The sequence below is a fragment of the Neovison vison genome, chromosome 2 (assembly GCF_020171115.1).
Source record: "Neovison vison isolate M4711 chromosome 2, ASM_NN_V1, whole genome shotgun sequence".
Classification (NCBI taxonomy): Eukaryota; Metazoa; Chordata; class Mammalia; order Carnivora; family Mustelidae; genus Neogale; species Neogale vison.
The window spans coordinates 152566472-152582147 of NC_058092.1; the positions used below are offsets into that span (position 1 = coordinate 152566472).

The window sequence follows — 15676 nt, forward strand, 5'->3', positions numbered from 1 at the left end:
ACTGAGTAATATTCCATTTCACACACACACACACACACACACACACACACCCCTTCTCTATCTACTCATCTATGGATACTTAGCTTGCTTCCATATCTCAGCTATTGTAAATAATGCTACAATAAACATAGGACTCCATATACCTTTTGAATTAGCATTTTCATCTTCTTTGGATACTCAGCAGTTGAATTACTGGATTGTATGGTGTTTTTTAAAGAATTTTTAAATTTATTTGACAGAGAGAGAGAGAGTGTGAACAAACAGGGAGAATGGCAGAGGGAGAGGGAAAAGCAGGCTTCCTGCTGAATAGGGAGCCAGATGTGGAGCTTGATCCCAGCACCCTAGGATCATGACCTGGGCCAAAGGCAGACATTCAATTGACTGAGCCACCCAGTTGTCCCTGGACTACATGGTATTTCTATTCTCAGTTTTTTGAGGAATCTCCATACTATTTTCCACTAGTATGCATTTCTACCAACAGTGCATAAAGGTTCCTTTTCTCCACATCCTTTCCAGCACTTGTTATTTCTTGTCTTTTTGATATTAGCCATTTGGACTGGTGTGAGGTGATCTCTCACTGTGTTTGATTATTTCCTCCCATTCTGTAGGTTGTGTTTTTACTTTCCTGTTAATGTATTTTACTGCACAAATGATTTCAATTTTGTTGAAGTCCAACTTGCCACATCTTTTGTTTTTCATTCTTTTAGAATCATTGCCAAATTTAAGTCATGAAGATTTACCCCTATCTTTTCTTTTAAGGGTTTTAAAGTTTTCTTTTATGTTTCTCTTCTCTTTTTCAAGGTCCTTTGTCTTTCAACAGTTTGGTTATAATGTGTCTTTTGTGTGTGGGTCTTTTTGAGTTTGTTATACTTAGAGTTCATTGAGCTTTTTGCATTTTAGATTCTTGGTTTTCTTCAAATTTGAAGGGTTTCTTCAAATAATCTTCTTGTCCCTTTCTCTTCTCTTTCTTCTGGGATTCACATAATGCATGTGTTGGTCCACCTGATGGTGTCCCACAGGTCCCTTAGACTCTGTTCACTTTTTTACGTTCTTTTTTTTCTTCCTGCTCCTCAACTTGGTGATTCAATTGTCCTATCATCAACTGTGCTGATTTTTCCCTTTCTACTTGCTTAAATCTGCTGTTGAACCCTACTGGTATATTTTTCATTTCAGCTATTATACTTTTCGGCTCCAGAAGATCTGTTGGCTCCTTTTTATAATTTATATCTCTTCATTGATACTTTCATTTTTTGATACACAGTTCACATAATTTCTTTCTGTTCCCTGTTTCTCTTTCTCTCTTTTAGCATATTTAAGACAATTGTTTTTAAGGTTTTTTCTGGCAAGTCTAATGACTGGAGCCTCAGGACAGTTTCTGTCCATTTATTTTGTTCCTTTGAATTGGACATACTTTCATGTTTCTTGTGACTTTTGGTTGAAAACTGGACATTTTTATATTCTAATGTGCAACTTCAGAAGTAATACTCTCTCCCTTACTTTTTCTGTTTTGTTCTGTGTTTGTGTGTGTTTTTGGTTGTTGAAAGCCGTAGTTGTCCATTTGTTTATTGACTTTCCCAAACTGTTATTGCAAAGAATGTATTTCTTGCCATGTGTGGTCACTAAAGTCTGCTCCTTATCTTTTGTTTGGCTAGTATTTTGACAGAGGTTTCTTTGGATGCCACCAAACACACACACAGCAATCAAACATACATACAATAACAGAGACAGAAAATATCACCTCTTGTAATCTTTGTAGATTGGATCTGTGTCAGTGGCCTCATTCAGCATTCAGAGAGGTTTGCACTGAGCTTGGAGATCAAGCCAAGGCTGAACGTTTAGGGTCTCTCTGAAAAGACCCAAAGTGAAAGCTCAGGGATTTTTTCTGAGCATGAGTTTTGTCCTTGACATGCATATGGCTTTCTCAATTCCCCAGTATACAATGGGTGGATTTGAATATTCTAATTTCCCAAAGAAACTCATGTCAACTTTTGCTTTAGAAAGTCTAATGCAAGTTTAAGCTATAATCTTTTGCCTCATGTAGCTATCCATCGTTAGTTCAACCTGCAGTGTTTTCAGCAATGTCCATCACTTTTTTGGCCTGAGTTCTGCATTAGGTAAAACAGAGACGAGCGCCTTGCATCAGTCCTCCACGTACCCACTGGACAGGTTAGAACAGATATACACTGTGTATTGGTCTTCAAAGGCTGCTGTAACAAAATACCACAGACTGCATAGAATAAACAACAGATTTTATTTCTTCACAGTTCTAGAAGCTAGAAGTCCAAGGTCCAGTTGCTATCAGGGTTGGTTTAGGGTAAAGCCACTCTTCCTGGCTTACAGATGGCTGTTGTCTTGCTATGTCCTCACACAGCCTCTTCTTATAAGGACACCCATCCTACTGGATTAGGGTCCCACCCTTGTGACCTCAATTAACCTTAGTTCTTTCCCTTAAGGCCCTTTCTCCAATACCATCACATTGGGGGTTAGGGCTTCAACATATGAATTTTGAGGGGGGTGCGATTCAGTCCATAACACATAATGACTTGTGGGTAAGGTCTTCACAACTCCCTCCAGAGCCAGGGACCAGAAATATGGACTGCTGAGGCTTTAAGACCAAAACTGCTGCTGTACTGCGGAGGACATGGGGGAAAGACAAGTAAAAAGATCACCATGAAATTTCCCACCATTTTGAAATTCCCATTTTTTGTCTGTGCTCATTTGGTTGCCATAAACTTTTGACTGTTTTCCAGAGTTCTGGTAAAGTTGGTACTGACAGTTCTTGGCTTTCCATGTTTCTGGGGGGAGGGCATCAAGAACTTGGAGCTGCCTTTCCCACCAATATGCTGATATCAGTCTAGTCCACGTTTCTTGAAAGCTGAGCTCTTGTAATCCCGTTGTGCCTAGAAGACAAGAGAAGAGCTAAATAAATACTGAATATGCTCGGCAATCTTCGTGAGTATCTAGGCTAACACAGCGCATGGATGAGAGCCTAAAGCTTTCTGGGAACTTCAAGGCTCTGGAAGGACCACTGAGGAACGAAGACTCTGGGGACTGGCACAGACCAGAAACTGCAGGAAACTGAGATCACCAGGAGTCACAAATGTCCAAATCCAGAAATTTGAGTGTAAACATGTTCTGCTATATTATATTTATGATGATTCTTCTTCAAATGCTTCAGGATGATGTGTGCATGTGGGAAAGTTCGTTAACCCTAATGTGTATCAGTATCTTGGGATGATTTAATTATCACTGCAAGTGGTAGAAGTACTTTGACAGAATACTTCAATTTTTATTCCTTGTTTAAAGAAGGTGTAATATCGCCAAGCCCAACAGACTACACAAGGAGTCAGCAAATTGCATCCCAAGGGCTAAATCTGGTCTGATGTAAGTTTTTGTAAAACACATTTAATTGGAACACCACTACTCTATCATCTATATATCATCTTTGGCGTCTTTTGTGCTATGACATAGAGTTGAATAGTTATGACAAAGACCATACAGTCTGCAAAGCCTAAAATTTTACTACCTGTTCCTTTATAGTGAAATTGGCTAACTGTTGCTCTACAGCCTGGTATTTAAAGAATATTTTGGCAGGATATAACATCCTTGGTTCTCACTTTTCTCTTTAGTTTTTAGGAAATATTTCTCCATTACTATCTTGTTTTTTATGTCATTATTGAGACATCTAATGCCAATCTGATCATTTTTTTTTTCTTAAGCTTTGTGAGTGGACTCATCTTTGCTGGAGTTCCAGCCATTTTTTCCCCTTTAAAGTCCAATGGTTTTACTAGAAATATATTTTGAGATTGACCATTCTGGGTCAACTGTCTCAGGTATACATTTGTTCTTTTCTGTGAACAGATCTTTTATTTCCATAAAATTTTCTTGAATTACTAATTTAAATATAATGACCCATTGTTTTGTTTTCTTTTCAAGGGACTTCAATTATTCATAAGTTGCAAACATTGGGTTTTCTTTGTGGATTTTATATGTCTAGGCTTTGGCCATATCCTTTTGTACCTATTCATTGATATATCTTTAGTCTTGATTTTTCTAATTCTTCTACTTGGTCTCTACATTTTCAAATCTATTCTCTCTAGGTATTTTATAAAGTCTTCATTTCTGAGATGTTTTTTTCCCTTCATTTCTTGAGTTTGTTTAACTCTTATTCCACATTTTCATATTTTTTTTGTTCATTTCTCTTCTGAGTTTTGAATTTCTTATTCAAGGGGTTCTCTCACATCTGCACATGACTGATATTCAATGTTATTTAATTCATGTTAGGATAAGGACCAAGGTGGAGGGAGAAGAATTAAAAGATACTCAGGGGAGGAGGGGTTAAAACCATGTAGGCTTTGGATAGTAAGTGGAGATTTTGCCAAGACTCAACACTGAGTCCAACGTGGAGAACTGCGGGCTTTCACTAGGAGTTTGGCTTAGAAGCTTGGACTTAGTTTAGAAATCGGAGTTTCCGTTATGCAGGAATTTCCTGACAGAGCCTCAGTGTCTTTATTCGGGGAAACAACTGAAATGACTCAGAGACCTCTGAAGGACATTTAACAACATCTAGGCCATTCCCAGCAACTGAAGTTTGGGTCGCATCAGTAGCCAAGCAATCCCCCAATTTAGGAACGATCATTTTAGATTCAGTCTTTCCTGTGTCAGCTCTCCATTAAGTGTTGTTAGTATCAACTTGCACCAATGAACCCCCTTTCCAATATTCACTATAGACGTTAACAACAAGCATGTCAAAGATTCCCATAGAAAATGGGGAAGCTAGACCCTATGTGCTCTAGTTACTGGAAACCCGGGGGATACACAGTTCACATTGAATAGGAAGTGTCTTATCTTTGCCCACTGTGTACCAACCCTTTCATGAATCTTGGGAGTATAGGGGAAACACTGGGATCATTTTGTATGAAATAGGTAAACTTAATCATTATTTGACAAGGCCCTAGGAGAATTCTCTGACACTGATTATTGGGATATTTGTGAAGATTCCTGAGATGTTTACCCTGTACTGTCCAAGGAGAACTAACATAATTGTTATAAATTATGTTCAATTATTTAAACGTTTATGAGAACAAGAGCCAATTCAATACACATTTATGTTCTATTGTTTATGTGGGACTCTGCTGGGTGCAAAGGCAACAATGTAAGAAACACAAATTTGTTTTGTTTTGTTTTGTTCTTAGGGGTATTAATACTAGAAGGAGGGAGAAGTCTCAACTACAATGTGGTACAAGAGAAAGAGAAATTGTGGGTTACAAAGCAGGCATGTTAATAGTCATGGGGGTGATTGAGGAAGGTTTCATTAAGGAGGAAACATCTGAAGTACCTATGTAAGAACATGTAAGATTTTGCCAGGCAGAAAGAGGGACAGAAGGAGGAATTCCATGGAGAATTAACAGCACTACCAAGACAAAAGAAAACAGAGTATCTTTGGGAAATAATCAGCAGTCCTGTGGGGTTGAAGGGCAGGAGATGTGGGGCGCTGTAATGACAGGTGAGTTTGGAAGGATTAATTACTGCTAAATTATGGTGGGCCTTGAATCCAGGCTAGAGATTACAGATTTATTTAATAAAGCATGGGAAGATGCTGAAGATCTTTGGGTAAGACAGTGACACAACCCCAGCTCTACAGGATGTGGAGGACAGATCAGAAGACTCATAACAGCCTGGGTGAAATGTATTAGGAAATGAAGTAGGATAGTGGTGCTGGGGATGGAGTGCAGGGGAGGGCTTACACAGGATTTGGAGTTACGAGACTACTGATTTGGAAGTGAATAGCATAGTGGTTGCTGGTGTAAGAATAAGGAAGAAGTTAAGGGTGGTATCAAGATTTTATGCATTATTGTAGAATCATATTGATGCCAATTAACAACAATAGGGTAAGAAGGAGGAGGAGTCCTCTGGGTGAGAAAATAAATTGTATAGCTTGGGACAGGTTAACATGGAGGGACACATGGAGAGAAATGTCTGGGAGATGGTTAAAAACTCAGATTTGAAGGACTGGCAGAGATTTGAAAGTGATTTTCAAGGGTGTGAAAATTAGAGTCACAAAACTGGGTGAAAATGGAGACAAAGTGGCCTTGGATGGAAGAGGATGGGCTAGGATGTTCTTCAAAGGAAATAACTGCTCAAGGCTGGAAGATGTGCTACAGTGATGGCGGTGAGGATGATGATGATGAAGATGATGCCTTCATTTACTGGGCACCTACTTACATTGAGAGACAGTGCTAAATTTTCATACATATTCTTTTGTTTTACCTTGATGAGCTCCTAAGTTAGGCTGTTTTATTCTTATTTGACAGGTGAGAAAACTAAGACTCAGTCATATCAGGTGACTTGCCCACAGTCACGAAACTCTAAATTGTAGAGCTGGGCTCTGAATCCAGTTCCCTCTGCTCCCAAATTCCATGTTATCAACCACAGCATTCTTCTGCTGTAGCTCTGCCCTGAACCTGGTGAGATTCTATTTCTAGGAATTTGAAGACAAAGACTATGAACCAAGGGAAAGAGAAGAAGGGCTAGAGACACAGAGATGGTTAAGTGGCATCAATGTGTGCTGAATTCACCCAGGTGTAAGACTAAATGATCCATTTCTTTGTGCTGCAAATTCAGTGTTCCAAACAAATGTTCTTGTCATTCAGGGCAACGTAGGGAATATGAATGGATCATTAAACCTCCACTTCTGAGGGTTTTGAGCAAGGTGGACTGAGTGTATTACCCACCAGTGTATTCAGAAATATAAACAAGGGCACCTGGTGGCTCAGTCAGTCAAGTGTCCAACTCTTGCTTTTGGCTCAGGTCATGGTCTTACAGTCACAGGATCCAGCCTTGCACTGGGCTCTGCGCTCAATGTGGAGTCTGCTTCAGATTCTCTCCCTCTCTCCCTCTGCCCCTCCCTGCTCATGCTCTCCATGCTCATATAAATAAAAATCTTTTAAAAAAATGAGATTAAAAAAATATATAAAAAGGGGAACCCTCCTACACTGTTGGTGGGAATGCAAACTGGTGCAACCACTCTGGAAAACAGCATGGAGGTTCCTCAAAATGTTGAAAATAGAACTGCCCTATGACCCAGCAATTGCACTACTGGGAATTTACCCTAAAGATACAAACGTAGTGATCCAAAGGGGCACGTGCACCCGAATGTTTATAGCAGCAATGTCCACAATAGCCAAACTATGGAAAGAACCTAGATGTCCATCAACAGATGAATGGATAAAGAAGATGTGGTATATATACACAATGGAATACTATGCAGCCATCAAAAGAAACGAAATCTTGCCATTTGCGACAACATGGATGGAACTAGAGCGTATCATGCTTAGCGAAATAAGTCAAGCGGAGAAAGACAACTATCATATGATCTCCCTGATATGAGGAAGTGGTGATGCAACATGGGGGCTTAAGTGGGTAGGAGAAGAATCCATGAAACAAGATGGGATAGGGAGGGAGACAAACCATAAGTGACTCTTAATCTCACGAAACAAACTGTGGGTTGCTGGGGGGAGGGGGTTAGGAGAAGGGGGGTAGGGTTATGGACATTGGGGAGGGTATGTGCTTTTGGGTAAATTGGAAGGGGAGGAGAACCATGAGAGACTATGGACTCTGAAAAACAATCTGAGGGGTTTGAAGTGGCGGGGGGGGTGGGAGGTTGGGGTACCAGGTGGTGGGTATTATAGAGGGCACAGCTTGCATGGAGCACTGGGTGTGGTGAAAAAATAATGAATACTGTTTTTCTGAAAATAAATAAATTGGAGAAAAAAAAAATATATATAAACAAGTGGGCCTGTCCCATAGTCAGAGCTGTAGAGGGCAAGAGGCCGGTCAGTAAGGTCCCGAAGAGCTGTGGGGACCACACCTGGGTGTGGGAGCACACTCAAGAGGAGTGCTTGGTTAGCTGCAAACACGTACAAATACTGATTTTTGTTGCTGCTGTGTTGGGGGTGGTCGTGGTGGTGCTGTTAGGGAAAGTAGAAGTCAGTGGGAAGCAAAGGGAAGTAGAGTCAGTGGGGCAGAAGCAGGAAAGAACTGGGAGTGGAAGCAAAAGAGAAGGAACCAAGTCCATGATGGCAGAGAGGCTGACAAGAGAAGTCGGGGACGGGTAGCCTTGTAATTTTGCTGGGGTGGGGAAAAAACTGCCATTAGCTTCCATTAGAAATCAATACCAGAAAGGAACTTTGTGGGCACGATGGCATTTGTAGAAAATGCCCAGCCTTTACAGAGCTTTTGTACTCAATGAGTGCTTTCGAAGTCCCAGGAGACCTTTCTATTTGCCAAGCTTCCAGGAAAGCCCTAGACAAAAATCACTCAGCAGAGAAGCATGCCCTTAGAGCCTTTCCGTCTGTGTGGTCTCCTCACAGCCCAAAGGTGGGGGGGCGGGGTCGATGAAGGCAGCCTGCTCTGCCTCTCCCAGCCACATGGCCTAGGGCAAGTCCCTTGATAATGACTTATTAGAGCCAAAGAACATTCTGCAGATTGTAAGCTGCTTTCACTAACCTATCCCTGAGAACCCTGGGGACCAGAGTTTCATAGCATATTATGTATTTGATTAATCGTAGCAGTTGACATTTAAGAAGCAGATGTCCTTCTTACTGTTTCTGCCTTCAAAATCTTTCTATTCATCTTGTGCTCAGAGGTCTTGATCAAATTATAAACATATAATGTATTATTAGCCCCAGGGTACAGGTCCAAAATGTTTTAAGTTACCTTTTGGCATCTAAAATTCGAATAGCATTTCCTGTAGGATAAAAGATAGCAGAACATGGGTTATTTGCTAAGTTCTTAGAAATACCAAGACAGATGCTCTGTAACAGATAAAACCTAGAATTTGGGGGAAGTCTAGTAGTCTAAAAACCCAAAAATTAACCTGTAAAAGCTTTTGATGCAATAATGTCCTTCAGTGAGTTGGATCTGGGGATGGTTCAATGTCTAAAAGGGCTTTGGACTTTAAATAGGGGCTAGTGGTAATATCTGGTTTAAAAAAATTAAGCTTTGGATTTCCAGAGATGGTCACTGGGCAGTAGCTGCTGGATGAGTCAATATTCAGCCCTAAATGGTATAATTTATACAAAATTTGTGATGTTTATGCAGTGATTAGCTTTTCGTGGATGACTTATTTAAACAAAATTTGTTAACAAATGGAAGCAGCCTAATGGCTGGAAAGAAGTAGTAATCAAGAGCCCATAGTAAATGCCGCAAAGGCACATGCACACGCAGTCCTCTCCCACACACAGGGACCATCTGGCAGAATGCCATTCAGCAGGGTTACCTCCAGGGCACAAACAGTTGCAAAATCCTTGACAATGGCTGAATTCCCATTCCCACGGGGCTGCCTGTTCTACACACTCCAGATTATACAAGGTCCTCTGCAAATTCAATAAATCAGAGAACACGGAGAATGAGGGAATGCTGAGTAGGTACATCCGGTTAGCATAACTGAGCTTATAGTTCTCATAAATGGAGGTGCAAGAGACCAGTGGTCAGGGGATTAAAAAAGCCAAACTCTAATTCCTGACACAGAGGTATCAGTTGAGAAAAGAAGACCATGGAGGTACATGGGTGACTCCATTGGTTACGCACCTGCCTTCTGCTCAGGTCATGATCTCGGGGTCCTGGGATGGAATCCTGAGTCTGGCTCCCGGCTCAGCAGGAAGTCTGCCCCCTCTCCTTTTGCCTTCTATCCCCTACTCATGCTCTCTCTCTTCAATAAATAAAAAATCATGAAAAAAAAAGAGAGAACACCATAGTGATATACCACTATCTTTTCTTTCTTTATACCCAAATTGCCCCCTTCTTGGTGGGCACAGACCAGCCAGCAGGTCCATCAAACTGACCCATTTTCTGAACTTCTAGCAGAAGTGAGAAGAGCTACTTCCAGGACTCTCCTCTCTGGCCTGTCAAGGAGCACCGCCATTTTGAAATTGCATGTTGAAGATGAAGAGACACATGGAAGGGGTCTGGGTCCCAGAGCTCAGGGGAGAGCTTTCTGGTGACCAGGAGTATGTTTTGGACATGAATGAGTTTGGGCTACTCACCAGGCATGTGTCTGATGGCACCTGGTATCACAAAATGCCCCCTCTCCCCTCAGGCACGCTGCTGCAGGTGGGCATAAACAGGGTTTCCAGAGCTATGGGTTAACTGTAGTTCCCCACCCCCCAGCCTCTGATATCCCCCACATCACTAGAGCTCAGTAGATTCCTAAGAAACTGAAGAGATCAAGTGACCAGTTTGTCTTCTATTTCTAAGGAGGAGGAAACACTGGGGATTCCTGGAATGTCCTTCTGGAGATTTTTATGTTCCTCTGGTTTTTTCCTTGTGGTGAAGAACCTCTTCTTTAGGATGCTTTTCTGCGGAGAAACAAAGACAAGTCAAAAACTAAGGAGGTACACTTATTTTCTTATGTCCTCCTGTCACTCTCAGAGAGAAGCACCTGGGAATTCCCTCAAGCCCTTCTCAGGGCGATTCCTCAGTGGTGGGGATCCCTCTGGAGCCACTCTCCTCTATCACGGGGCTCCAGCTATGACTTACTGAGGCTCCTAATACGACTGCATTCTTGCATTCTTGCAGCACAGCATTATTGCTGGCTTGTGGCTTTATGGGTATTCCCAAATATCCCCAGGAAACATATTCTTTTTTCGAGAAAAAAAAAAATTACCATTTTTTGGTTCTGAGCTAAAATTCACAACTCATTACATTGTAACTACATGAAATCTCATTTCCTATGATTTTAGGAACTTGGTTCTTTGGATAATTTAGAGAAGATAGACCTCGGCTGACGTTTACCGGTATTTTAACTCAAGAGAAGGGTTTTTTTGGGGGGTGCCTGGCTGGTTCCCCAAACTCTTGATCTTGGGGTCATATGCTTGAGACTCACGTTGGGTACAGGGATCTACTTTAAAAAAAACAAAAAAACCAAAAAAACAGAAAAGGTTTTCTTGAGAATTTGACAATGCTGAATAGATGAAAAATTAGTTAAGGCAAAATACCATTGTTCAAAATTTCTTTAAAAACACGTTTTAAGCACTGTGAGGAACATCCTCCTTATATATCATTGGTGCATTTCTTCTAAATCATTCCTATCAATTCTTTAAAGCAGTTTGACCAAGGAGCCTGCTGGGCCATTGCAAGCCCAGCTGCATGGGAAGGATCTGTGGGAGTGTGAGTTGGAAGGATCCCTTTGGAAAGGGACAGCAACCACCGATCTCCACACTGGGAGGAGCCTGGGGCCACAGGCAGGGAGCCCGGGGGACAGCTGGTTGGCATGGTCCTCCAGGGTCTGGCATGCCTGGCTCCAGAGCCCCAGTCCTGGGAGATCGCAGCCTGCCGGCCGAGAGGAGTCCAACCCTCCCTCCCTCTCCTGGATGGCGGTCGGTCCAAGATGGAGCATCTGTTCCTTCAGCTTCTGAAACAATGGAACATGCTGTTTCAAATAGGGATCACATGCTGGGCAGCCAAAAACAAGCCAAGGACCCAGGAAATGTCCTCTCTGCTTGTAAGATTTTGGCAAAGGAATTTTAACTCATTTTGTGTGGGGCAACCATTTCTCTATTATCTATCTACCATCCATCCATCCATCCATCCATCTACTTTTTATCATTTATTTTTCAAACCACTTTACTGAGCTATAATCCACATGCCATGAAATTCTCCATTTAAAGTGTACAATTTGTTGAATTTTAAAATATTCACAGAACAGTGCAACCACCACCACATTCCAATTTTAGAACAAATGATTTGTTTTCAAAATTGAATATGCAGAACTCCCTATTATGCATCCTTGGCTAGATTTGGAAACACACCTGTTCTCCAGGGCGGGAGGTCTCTGGCAACAATGTCTTCTCTCTTGATTCTCTTTATCCTGGACATCTGCACGGCAGATGTGAGCACGTAGGAACTCCTAGAGACTGCTCTGACGGGTTGTAGCAAGGCGGCTGGTCACTTCGCACCTGTATTCTGATACAGGAAGAAGGGCTGGAGGCTCTGAGGGTCTGGCACCTAGATCAACAGCGGAGGCCCCTTAATCCCCTTTGTACCTTCTGTCTTCCCTCCTAATCCTCAAAAGGCGTGGAAATACAATCATCCCTGCGTTGCTACCCAGACTGGCCTCTAGAGGGCAGACGATTTCCCCAGACAGAGCGAGATGGAGGCTGTTTTCCCAGAGTCACCCCAATGGTTCCCCTGGGAGGGAGTCTTTTCTGGGATTTTCTCTTCTAGATTCCTTCCCGGTTGGCCACAGCTCATCCCAGTCCTTGAAACCTGCTTGAGGTGGGGATGAGAGGTTGTGGTTTGGCTTCTTTCTGGAAAGAAACATCTCAAATCTCTCCTACCTTATTCCTGAAAGAGCCTTCAACCATTCCTAGAGTCCTAACCTTTTTTATTTCACATAACTTAGCCTTCAAAGTTTCTTTTTTTATTATGATAAAATAGACATGAAATTTACTATATAAGGATTTTTAGGGGTTTGGTTCAGGGGCATTAAGTACATTCACATTATTGGGCGGCCATCACCACCAGCCACCTCCCAGAACATCTTTATTTTACAGAATTAAAACTCTTGTCCTCACTGAATGATGACTCTTCATCCCCAGCCCCTAGTAACCGCCATTCTACCTTCTGGATCTATGAATTTGACGACTCTGGGTACCTCACTTAAAGAGAATCCTATATTTGTGGATTTTTGTGACTTACTTCATTCGGCATTATGTCTTCAAGATTCATCCATGTGGCAACATCGGTCAGAATTCCCTTTTTTTTTTTTTAAGGCTGAATACTATTCCGTTTGTGTACATGTTCTTTGTCTATTCAGCCACTGGCAGACGCTTGGGTGGTCTCCAACCCTCGGCTGCTGAGAATAAGGCTGCAGTGACCAGAGTGTACAAATATCCCTCCGAGCCCCTGCTTGCTATAATTTTGGGTCTTCATGGCTTTTTATGCCAATGGGAGAATGAGGTGACTCTACTCCAGGGCTGGGTTTCCCAATGTTTTCACATTATGGCTTACCTCCAAAATGTTTGCTTGGCCCCCTGAGGACACTGGAGAAGTCTGGAGCCCAGACAGAATCCTGGAGGGGACTCATCCCAGCTCCGCTGAGGGGGTGTAGGGGATCCTCCTCACAGCACATACTGGACACGTCAGGCAGGGACCTCTCTGCCTTGGACAGCTCAGCTCCCGGGTTCCGACCCCACATAGCAAGCAAACACCCCATGGTGTGGAGTCTCTCTAGGTGTGGCTGGAAGGATGAGGTGTCCTCGCCATCTGCTCTCTCTGCTCACGCCCCCCTCCCACCCTTAGAGCACCTCTGTTTGCAGCTGCAGAGTGAGAGACATTGAACTTCACAGCCCCTGGCTGGAGCTGCCTGGAACAGAAATGTGTGCGTGCTACCGAAGCCGGTACAACAAACTCTCCAGAGCTAGAACGGGGTTAGGACACGCAGGCAGAAATGAGGTGTGTGAGGGGAGCTGGAAGACCATGTCCACATGGGGACTGTGGCTGCCGCTTGGAGGCAGCTAGGAGGGGCCGGTGCGAGCTGCTCAGATGAACGAGTCCATGTGGAAAAATGAGAGAGAGAAGTGACACCCAGGGCTGAGTGGGGAGGGATAGGGCAGACAGGCACCTGGAGGGAAAGGAGAGGGGGACAAAGGAGAGATGGAGGTGAGTTTAGGAGTCCCTGCCCATGTTTTGCTTTGGAGACAGTCAACTCTGTTGTTCCAGTAAGAATTTTCTTCCTCTGAGGTGTCTGGGCTGGTTCGCATGCCTCGATGGTTCAGGAGGGTGGAACCTGCTGGGAGCCAAGGGTAAGGCGAGGAGGGAAGGGGCACAGTGGAGCTGTGACAAAGTGGCCACCAACACGGTGCGGAATGCTTCTTTTTTAAATAGTTTATTAATCTGTTTGGCCAAACAGGTAATGGAAACTGAGAATAATAATTTGCTACAAAGTTCAGGTCATGAATGCCCCTTTCCCCTAGGAAACGAAAGACTCCATGGTCACAGAATGCACCACTGGGTTATGACAACATTTCAAAATAAGGTTTCCATTTCGTATGTAACAATGTAAACTTCAAAAATAGTAAACTCTAACCCCCACGTCCCTCTTGACAGATCTATCACAGATAGAATTTTCTGGCAGACCTAAACTGTGTAAGTAAACAGCCTGGTGCTTTAAAAGTTTCATAAAAAGGTTTACAGATTCGGTAGATAATTTTTCCATCTTGGTCATGGAGTAAAAGCAACCAGCAGTTCACAGTCTCGCCGTGTCCATCTGACATGTGCAATGCACACCGCTAGCCATGTTCCCTTACACTGGTCGTCAGCCTGTTGTTTTTGTACACGTACACACACATAGTTTTGTTTCTAAAGATTTTGTACATCTAAATTATAAGACGGCGCCAGTGACTTACAATGTCACCTCGCTTCACGTAGGTAAGGACAAAAATTCTGTAGAAGGCACTGTAATTTCTCTTGCACGATCTTACACACTCACGTGAGAGCAGGCCAGCTGGGGCTCCGACTCCTCCCTCCCTCTCTGTAACCTGGCCGGGGACCTGTCCTCCACCTGCCACCCCCAGGTCAGCCACCGCCGGTGGGTCCCGAAGTCCGTTTGTACCTTTCTGCTTCCTCTCTTCGCATCCATCCCTCCATCCATCCTCCAACCACACAAAGTGACTTACAGTTGTCTTTTGGTTCATTTGAAATCCCTTAAAATTAAGAGTACAGCTCTGGTATAAAACAAAATGTGACCCTACCATAGCTGGAAAATAATCACAGTGTGCAATGTAATTTGCAGTTGCTAAGATTCAAAACACGCGCCCTGCCTCTTGTCCCCCCGAACACTGACATTGACATTCATTTCGAAAGGGCTGGAGGCTCGTCTCTTCTCTTCCATTTGGAACTGGTACCCTTAGGTGAAAGGTCTGATGTGGGAAAAGTGCAAGCAAATTGGACATGCCAATAAATACCGTATAACTTACCGCAGGTTACCGGAACTGTACAGGTATGTACACACCTTACCCAACCGAGGGTCCCCCGTCCGGAGCAGACCTCCGAGGCCCTAACCCGAGCGTGAGCGATCGCCGCAGAGTCCTGCAGGGCCGCGGTCAGCGCGCGAAGGAGGGCCGGGCCCTTCGGCTCTTGCTCTGAGGCCCCAAGCCCGGGTCCGCGCCGCCCTCCGCCGTCTCCTCCTTCTTCCTCACTTTGAGGCGGGTGAGAAGCTTGATGAGCCAGACGTCCCACTCCTCGGGCAGAAGCAGGAGGAGGAAGCCCAGGCCGATGATGATGATGGCGATAACCCGCACCCCGTTGAAGACTATCTTACTGGTGTAGTGATCCACCACTGCGCGAGACAGAGAGAAGCCCAGTTACTCCTAGAACCCGCCAGGCCCGGGCGCAGGGCGGGGCCCCGGGGTCCCCTCGTGCGCCTGCGCTGAGCTGCGGTCTTGCTTGACCGCGGAATTTTCCTCCGCGTGGCTTTGCTCCTGGCAGGCGCAGGCGGCCTTGTAATTTTGTAATTTTGTAACAGCCCTCGGGTGTGAAACTCCTCCAGACTGACCTGGCGCCGCAGTTCAGACACTGATATGCGTGAGGAACGGAACAAGTGGGCAATTGGAGATACGCACACACACAGAACCCCAAGTTTAACTGTGGCCACCCCTGGGTGGCAGGACGCTGA

The 15676-nt window shown here is 43.8% G+C and overlaps 1 protein-coding gene and 2 long non-coding RNA genes across 3 annotated transcripts in view; all 3 read right to left on the bottom strand.

Annotated features, from left to right (window-relative positions):
- Positions 1–2460: 2460 nt before the first annotated feature.
- On the bottom strand, positions 2461–9627 carry LOC122898879. Its single transcript, XR_006383065.1, has 3 exons — positions 9592–9627; positions 8719–8749; positions 2461–2900 (listed from the first exon to the last, which is right to left on the bottom strand). It is a non-coding gene; the product is annotated as an uncharacterized LOC122898879 (long non-coding RNA).
- A 131-nt stretch (positions 9628–9758) lies between these two features.
- Positions 9759–12261, bottom strand: LOC122898880. The gene is made up of 3 exons (XR_006383066.1): positions 12045–12261; positions 11811–11964; positions 9759–10358 (listed from the first exon to the last, which is right to left on the bottom strand). It is a non-coding gene; the product is annotated as an uncharacterized LOC122898880 (long non-coding RNA).
- A 1611-nt stretch (positions 12262–13872) lies between these two features.
- Positions 13873–15676, bottom strand: part of SLC35F3 (solute carrier family 35 member F3) — a 111697-nt gene continuing 109893 nt past the window's right edge. Inside the window, exon 7 of the mRNA XM_044239346.1 lies at positions 13873–15340. Within this exon, the coding sequence (XP_044095281.1) occupies positions 15105–15340 (236 nt within the window). The 3' untranslated portion in view covers positions 13873–15104. The remainder of the gene's footprint in view (positions 15341–15676) is intronic.